The sequence below is a fragment of the Oncorhynchus keta genome, chromosome 3, assembly GCF_023373465.1.
Source record: "Oncorhynchus keta strain PuntledgeMale-10-30-2019 chromosome 3, Oket_V2, whole genome shotgun sequence".
Lineage (NCBI taxonomy): Eukaryota > Metazoa > Chordata > Actinopteri > Salmoniformes > Salmonidae > Oncorhynchus > Oncorhynchus keta.
The window spans coordinates 14,060,758-14,069,641 of NC_068423.1; the positions used below are offsets into that span (position 1 = coordinate 14,060,758).

Genomic DNA, 8,884 nt, shown 5'->3' on the forward strand with positions numbered 1-8,884 from the left:
TTCCATCATACGCACGCGGTCAGCCAACAGTCTTCTGGTTCCTAGGGGCCCTCACGTGGGCTTGTCTGAGGGTTCCACTTGGGTTGAGATCAAATTGGCCCCAGCCTGATGCTTCCGTTGAAAATAGTTTTGGGGCCCAAATAGGGCTTTAGGAGCCAGATTCCACCTCAGGTTAATGGCACTTTGTGAGCTGATTGGAATGGCAATGATGATGGTGTGCAAAGTCAATGCCGTCATTCAAATGCAGGCCGGCTTATGCCCATGTCAGTACCACGTCAGATCAATTTCTTTCTACCAGAATGATCTTCTTAGGGTTTATTGCAATAGGAAGAACACCAGACCAAACCACTTCCCAGTGTAAAAACATCCTAGAGGACTTTTTAAAATATACACCAGGTTTTGTGTGGGCGCAAATGAGTTTAATCAGATCCTACTAAAGGAAAGTCCCCCCACACCACATGAGGTATTAATGAAGATTATAAGGCTAGCTCTACATTCGCTCTCCCTCTCCCTCTCTCTCTCCCTTTCTCTCCCTTTATCTCTCCCTCCCTCTCTCCCTCTCCCTCCCTATATCCCTTTCTCTCTCCATATCTCCCTCTCCCTCTCTCTCTCTCTTTCTCTCTCTCTCCCTTTCTCTCTCTCTCTCTCTCTCTCTCTCTCTCTCTCTCTCTCTCTCTCTCCTCTTTCTCCCTCTCTCTTTCTCCCTCTCTCTTTCTCCACTCTCTTTCACACACACACACACACCACACACACACACACACACACACACACACACACACACACACACACACACACACACACACACACACACACACACACACACACACACACACACACACACACACACACACACACACACACACACACACACACACACAGTGAAATAAAAAAATATATAGTTGCCTTAGCGACAGACGATCTGCAGACAGCTGTAATAGAAATTGGACTAAATAGCATGTAAATGCCAAGCATTGGTTCTGTCCTATAATCTAGCCAAGACGCTTCATACACTGTCACTTCATAACTCACATGTGGCTGGTTGGAAGAAATTATCAAAGTATTTTTTTTAAATGATTTATTCATTTTAGCAGATTTCAATAGGCAACATCTGAATTCCATCAATAACTTTCAAATGTTAAAAAAGCAAGAAAAAAAGCTGAAAAGTACAAAAAAATAAGACAAACTTGTTTGACAGAAAAAGTGTATTCTAGGAAAACAACACAACTTTGAATAAAATCAGATTTTTGAGGCACTTAAGGTTTGGCAACGCTGAAACGGTTTGAGTGTCCGCAGGTGGCTGCAGTCAACCATGACTACGGATCGAGAACTGAGGAGATGTTCTCAATTTTTTTTTTCTAAATCACAGACTTGTCATCGCTGAGTTACAAGTGTTCACTCGGGCAGGGTGATAAACTGCAACATGTAGTCAGTCTACACTAAGATGAATCCATTCCTTCATTTATTTATTCCAATACTCCCATCGCAGTAATGCTCCAAGAGATAGATTGTATGGGTATAGAAAATATTACAACCCGTTTCAAGTTAGATCTAATATTGTCCTCATTCAACAGAGAAGGGTAAAAAAAGACGTTGGACCTTGTCAGACCAAATACTACAGTATTTACAAAAGGGGAAACACTGGGGTTCAGACTGACTACCGACTCTCCGGGGATATTATAAGATGGCTGGTGTTCTCTGTGGATGTTTGTGTTGGGGGGGGGGACTCCTATCAGGACAGCCTGTTTCCCCTCACTCTGAGCTGGGTGAGGCAGCAGAGTCTATGTCGTCTGTCTCCAGGTCGTTAGGGGAAGCAGGCTGTCCTCCTTTCACCCTCTTCCACTTCATCCTCCTGTTCTGGAACCACACCTTCACCTACAGGACATAGACAGGAGGTGTCACTACAATGCCTGCATCAAGTCATGTATGTGGTCACAGCCACATGAAGTAGGGGTGCTGAGGGTGCTGCTGCACTCCCTGAAAAATGTCAATTAAGAACAAATATTAAGAAATAATATATTTTTTGTTTAATACTGGAGACTACGTCAGTCATTTGTTTGTTTTTGGTGCTTGTGGAAGAGTCTGTGCAGTCTCAGTGTAAAGCTTAAGTTCAGGTTTTGGACCACACTCCTAGTGGGTTGCAGTAGCTAAATGCCCACAGATTACTATAGTCTACTATATAACCACAATGAATATGACCCATGACATAATTTCCTTGGACCCAGTCCGCCGCCATTCTGTACCGACCGGGAACCTTCATACGAGCTCAAGGGAGAGCTGACCTCCGTGCATCCCTCTCAGCATTCCCCATGGCAACACTGGGACAGACTAGTCTGTTCCCACACTATTTTTATGAAGACTGTCCCCTCGTCTCATACTGTCTACCTCTCGTGACTGAAGGAACGGAAACTGCCAAGCAATGTAGGATGCGTCGGAAAAAAATCATAAAGAATTATTGAGCCAGAGTTGCAATGGGACTCAGAGCCCAGAGTGTAGGGTTTGGACCTAGCTGGCTTTGAGCACCAGAGGCCTGGGAAATTCATCTTAGAGCAGGCTATTTGCGGCCACTGAGAAACTATGGGCTCATTGGGCAGAGGAGGGAGTGGGCACAGGGGCTGGAACTAGGGAGAGGAACAGGACAGACTGCCAAACCCTTCTAAATGTTAGCCTTGGATCTAAGATCTGCTGCCCAATCACAAGAGAAGGCTTCAACATTAAACCAGTTGAACACCTATTAGGGTGAGTGGTATCAACGAGTCTGTAGTTGTAGGTAACAGAATTTCAGCAGAGACTCAACTAAGTTTTCAACTATGATCCAGCTCACTATATCAAGAGCATTGTTCATTTCATGTCCGTTTTTAAAATAATTTGTGGTTAATAATATTGGCCTTCAAATCACATATTCTCATCCAATCAACAGACTCTCTTCTCTTGTTTGTCAGGCAATTGGCTGGAGACTGGAGACTCTTTTTCATAAACCTATTCTTTCTATACCTTTAAAACAAAATGAAGGCTTATAAGACCACTAAATATTGTCATTGTGTAGAAACATTCTGGTGTGGGTGTTGTTACCTGTCTCTCCGTGAGGTCCAGGTTGACAGCGATCTCATAGCGACGCAGTCTGGTCAGGTAGTTATGGTGGGTGAACTCCGTTTCCAGTTCCCGGAGCTGCTCTTTGGTGAACGCTGTGCGCTCTTTCCTCGCTTTGCAGTTAGAGCCCACCTTGAAGTCCTGAATATCTGGAGAACACAAGAAGAGGACGCCGTTGTTATTTCATGACTATGCTATGATGTACAGTAGTGTTGAGAAATGATCCCGTCAAATGCTGTGCCCGTATATCGGTTTAGCACTGAATTTGGACACCAGTTGAGCGGTTTGTCTGTCTGGTATTAGGCCCATTTCACAAAGAGGTGGTCAGAGGTCCTCTCAACTAACACATCTCTCCGAGCTCTAGTCGTATACACTCAGAGAGCAACCGGACCACCACTCTGCGAGAGATCACCCTGACCTGTCCCACTCCCATGCACCCCGAGTTACACTATCTATAACGACCAATGCCCCAGTCAAGTCAACACTCCTCTGCCCTGCAACGGGGACCCCCGAACCAGGCGGCAGAGGGCTTGAGTTAGGGAGGAATGCAGCGGAACATCGTTAAAGCCTCTAAGAACAAAGGTAGGGGCGTGTCCAGCTCAAACGTATGTGTCTCTGGGAAGACGGGAAGACTTCCCCTTCTAGGCCAGAGGAGAGGAGGCTGACGGCCATCGCACAGTAACTCACACACAACCTGGCAGCCACCTTGCCTCACCAGCCTCTGGGAAATAGGAAGCACTCTTGCCGATATAGCAGAGCAGAGGAAAGAGGAATTATGAAAACATGTGCTGTACGTCTGCATTGTGTTAACTGGTTCACTTGGATTATTTAGGGTAGTAAAAGTGTGTATGACAAATGTGTACGACAGGGAATACAAAGGCTTTTGGTTGGTAGAGATTTTGAGAGTTATTTTCCTCTTGGTAACCTTGGTGAAAATGAAATGTGCATAAACTACATGAAAGCCACTTAATCATTCCTTGTTAAAAGTCTCGACTTTATATGATATGGAATGATTTTAGGCAATACTTGTGCATTGGTAGCGACACTCGCTGCTGATGTAATCTTGAGAAAATGGTTCTAATTTGTCAAAGTGAGAAGTTCTGCATTTTGCTTGCCAGAGCATGGAGCCAGATTGTGAAATGGACTGCAGTGCCTGGTCCAGATGTGACTGGGCAGATCCAGATTCACTGTGTGGGTGTGTGTGCGTGTATGTGTGTGCATATGCATTTTTGCTCGCGTCCTTCTGCGTGTGTGTGTGCTTGCATGTGTGTCTGTTTGCATGCGTCTCTGCGCGTGTGTGTGTGTGGATGTCTAGGTGTGTGTCTATACAACTTAGTCAAAAGACTCCCATTCAGAGAGACCAACCTGTAGCCTATAAAGCCTCATGTTGAGAATGTCAAATTATTATAATTAAAACCCCATTAAGGACTACGTGTTCTGAGTGTGCTGCTCTGGCCTGGTCTGGTCTGGTGTGGTGGAACTGAGTAGATGTGAGAGCAGGTTTAGTTTTCTGAACACCTGGTAGAACAGATTTAGTAGGCACACACACCAGCCCTCAGTAACCCGGCCTCAATAAATATCCTGCACAGCCAGAGCCCGTAAACTGAAGGGGAGAAACTCCTCCTCCGTAACACAAACAGCCTTTGCCATTTGGGGGGACAGTGCAAAAGTAATTTGTCTTAATTAACACTCAATTAAGAATGTTGTGAATACGTGAGGGTTTCTCAGACTTAAACAGAAATTAAAATGACTGTTTAATTAATTACATGATTATTTAATGTATTAAAGTGTGGGCCAAGGTTAATAAAAGTGCAAAAATAAATGTGTAATCCTCTAATATGTTGTTTTTTTTAAACAGTAAAACTAAATGGTGTCATAATTTGTTTTATATTGGAGTGGTAATATATTTATTAAAGTTCTTACTGAAATTGTTTACAGCCGATTTGTTATAAAGTTGATAAATGAACAATGATAACCAGATGGTGGTCAGGCAAATGCATAAAAAATCCCCCTGAAATGCTGACAGGTTTAGCAGCATTATCAAACTGTTCTAAAGATAGAAACATCTAGTTCCAAAAGAAAGGTCATAACTGTGTCAGTATTATTACAACAGGGCTATGATGAGCATCATCTTAAAAGCATTTAATTAGACACCATTCAAAATGCATCGCTATTGTAATGAAGTTGGATATATCTCACCCTGCTTGAGTCAGCCTAAACGGGGCATCTCTGAACTACTTCTTACAAATGGTTTAGAAAAACGTATTCAACCTGTAGAGAGGCCTGTCATTCCTTCAGTCAAAACATGTAGTAACCTGCACACCAATAGAGGATGAACCTTTTTTAAATGGTTGAAAGTATGAATAAAGGTGAATCATATCATTATAGAGCTATATGCCTAAATATGGTTGCACTGTTGTCGAATTTCCTCGAGAGAGAGAGTTGCCACGGCGTTTTACCCAAAACGCTCAGACTTTTTTATTTCCATCTACGTGGGCCCGGCACCTGTGTCTCACTGGGCCATGGCTCCAGCAGACCTGCTCGGACTTGGTTCCAAGGCAAGGCCACTGGTACTTTTCAGCTGTCATTTACATAACAATGGTTCACTGTGAACTTTAACACCTTCTCTGTTTGATGAGGCAGAGGTTGTGGATTCTGCTCGAACACAAGTCTTTAGTGTCACTCTCCTGAAGAAAACACATTAACACGAGAACTCACACTAACGTTAAACACTGGTGACACCCTGGTGTGTGGTAAGTCCTTTGTGGAAATGCAGCCTGTAAGGCATTGGCCTTAAGGGTATATTCCTAATTCTAGGTCAAAGTATTCAATGCACGTTTGAATGGTCGTCTATGAAATACTGGGTCTATACAGTGGTCAACCGTGTTGCGTGTGTTCAGTGGGATATTCTGTTACGGCTTAACGACAGGAAAATGTCAATGGATAAGAATGTAAAAGTGGGGTTGCAGGCAACAGATTTTACCAGACGTGGTCTGGCATGTTTGAGGGAGGGCTGCAATACGGTAACCCAAGAAAAGGGAAAAAAATCTATATTTCCCCCAATTAAGTGCCTAAGGCCAGTGTCTGGTTCCCTAAGAAGGAGATCTTAAATTAGACACGTTTATTGAATGTCTCCAAGCCCTACGTGATTTTCCTAACGTGGGTATTGCATCGCAGTTTTGGCCATCCTAATATAGCCACTGGAATTCTGATCGAGGAGGTAATACATTTATCTGCAAAAGATTTCCCCCATTCTAGAGAGGGCAGGTTTGGTTTCCATAGCGTGGCTGAAAGCTGAGGGGAATGCTTTTACCAGATGTGCTGAAAACAGTCAGGTTCGCTTTTCCTCTCATTCAGCTAGCACGAAATTGGGTGTGTATTTGAATAACACATCTACAGCTAGAAGACAAATGAAAACCGTTCCTATGGCTATTAACTCAACAGCAAGTCATTAAAAATGGTATGACTTTCAGGAATTAGCACTTCATGCACATCAGTTACTGTACTAGAAACGTGGTATCCGGTTGGTCTGATGAGGTGACATCATCGATAACGATGAGATATTTCAATCAATTATCAATGGGCACTTGCAAGTAATAAACAGTTGCCTGTTGATGTTGATATTGCTTATAATGCTGGCAATGGTATTGCTTGTAAAGAAATCAAATGATATATTTGCTTTCATGGACGCACGTCGTGTAGCACCACAAGAATATGAGCTATGGTGAGTTTTTTGCAGACAAACATCTCAGTTGATTTATACCAGCAGCTTCCTGAAAGTTGTCATGTCTCCATGAAACAAAGGACACACGAGTGCAGCAAAGATTTACGGTAGATGTTGCATTAGTAAATTAGACATTTTTTGAAGAGGCTTAAAAACAATGAGAGGACGCAAATGGTCCAGTTCTTGAACACACCGTGCCGCCACCTTTTGCATACCTACGTGTCCAGGCGCCAGGGCAAGACTGTCTTTTGGTGAGGAAACTGATACAGAGACTCTGTCCCATTGCCAGCAATGACATGGGCAGCAGTGAATGTGATACCATTGTCCACTGATAGAGTAGTCTGGTGAGAGTTTCCCTGCAGAATATCACATCTCTCTCGTGTATTCATGACGAAAAGGGGTTTGTACAAATAGATTTGTGCAAATGGATGTGTCGAATCTGAGAAGCGCGATTGAATTTCTGTCTCTGCACGGCATTTGACTCGTATTTGCATTCTATGTAGGCCTACTGAAGTGGTATCTTTTTCCACATCTTTCCAGTCATGGTATTTACCAGCAGCCCAACTGATCCCATCTTGGCTTATCACTGACTCACCTGCTATGTCTCTCTTCCTCTTGGAGCTCTTCTTCTCTGTGTCGGCCGATGCCATGCTCTGTGGCGAGTACTCCCCCTCAAGACACCCGGCCACTGCCCCTGGCAGCCTGTCCTCACCTGTGCTGTCTATCTCCCCCGCTACGCCCCCCACCACTCCTTCACCACCCACCGCCACAGGCTCCACCGGACAGGCCTCCTGCCCCCGGCCCCGCGTCTCACACTGGGGGAACTGCCAGTCGGCCCTCTGAAAGCCCGCATGGGGCTCTGGGTAGAGTCTGTCGTCGCGGGGGAAGCTGGCGTGGGGCGCGGGAACCAGGCAGGAGGTGGAGAAGTCTGTGTAGGCCAGGAACTCAGGCTTCTGGTGCAGGGAGAAGGGGGCCTGCTGGTAGGGGGACTGGAGCCCTGCTCCGGGGTGAGGGTTCCTCACGCACCCCCAAATGGGGCTGCCGGGGTGGGCGCTCCGCATGCAGCTGCTGGCTGGCTGATCCATGATGATACACACACACACACACACACACACACACACACACACACACACACACACACACACACACACACACACACACACACACACACACACACACACACACACACACACACACACACACACACACACACACACACACACACACACACACACTCTCTCTCTTCTGGAGTGAGGTCCTTGCTGAGAGCTGAAAGTCCCTTCAGAGAGTTCTCCGGTTCTGTCAATACGGGGTTAATATCCACTTCAGCTTGTTGGTTTCAAAAGCACATCATCTCCCCAGCACATCCAACTCTGGAAGAAGTTACTCTGTCTGTCTGTCTGTCACTGACCGTGGCTTGTTGACTGTCCTCAGTCCAATGTGTAAGGATGGAGACCTTCCTCTGCTTAGTGGGTCTCCCTCTTGTGTGTGTGATGTCGTAGAGAGCAGCTCCTCAAGACTCCACACACACTCTTAGACACACTGGCGAGTGGACAAATGATCTGACTAGCTGTGCTGCTAGAGGAGTGTTAGGTTAGCCCCTGCGTCTGCACACACACTGACACACTCCCTGCCGACTGGGCTGGCTGTTTTCACAGTTCTAAGAATTCCTGACAAGTGGTCCCTCCTCCCTTTTAAACACATAGGTGGGTAAGAGTGTGTAACCTGAGCTTGAAGAGGAGGAGCCCTGGCAGCCACATGTGGGTACCCTGCGACCAACCCCACCAACCCTGCCTCATCAACTATTCATCACAGTAGAAATGTTATATGCACATCTAATGGCCTTTCCAGATGCGTCGCTCTTTTAAGAGACATTGTCTGTAAAACACACATGAGAGTCAAGGTCCAGCGGCTAATTATTCTACTCAGTGTTTTTTGACACATAATTTTAGCCCTACACTCTTTAGAGGAAAGTTGACCTCGACGCGTTCTCTCTACACCCCTGGTTCCCAGTCTGTCTTCTACAATCTAAAAACTGTTTCTCTCAGAAATAGCTTCATGCTTCTGTATATG

General features: G+C 45.2%; 1 protein-coding gene across 1 annotated transcript; it reads right to left on the minus strand.

Annotated features, from left to right (window-relative positions):
* Window positions 1–1,060: 1,060 nt before the first annotated feature.
* Window positions 1,061–8,461, minus strand: LOC118367155 (homeobox protein MOX-1-like). The gene is made up of 3 exons (XM_035750256.2): window positions 7,407–8,461; window positions 3,070–3,236; window positions 1,061–1,872 (listed from the first exon to the last, which is right to left on the minus strand). Exons 1-3 carry the CDS (start codon window positions 7,894–7,896, stop codon window positions 1,750–1,752), a joined length of 780 nt encoding a protein of 259 aa, XP_035606149.1. The 5' UTR covers window positions 7,897–8,461; the 3' UTR covers window positions 1,061–1,749.
* Between the last annotated feature and the right edge of the window lie 423 nt (window positions 8,462–8,884).

Bases quoted from the DNA above. Each gene is read 5' to 3' on its own strand.
- LOC118367155 (XM_035750256.2), bottom strand. From the start codon at position 7,896: ATGGATCAGCCAGCCAGCAGCTGCATGCGGAGCGCCCACCCCGGCAGC. The intron at 3,237-7,406 runs GTGAGTCAGTGA...TGTGTTCTCCAG, and splicing joins GAGGAAGAGAGACATAGCAG to ATATTCAGGACTTCAAGGTG. The intron at 1,873-3,069 runs GTAACAACACCC...TATGTCCTGTAG, and splicing joins TGGACCTCACGGAGAGACAG to GTGAAGGTGTGGTTCCAGAA.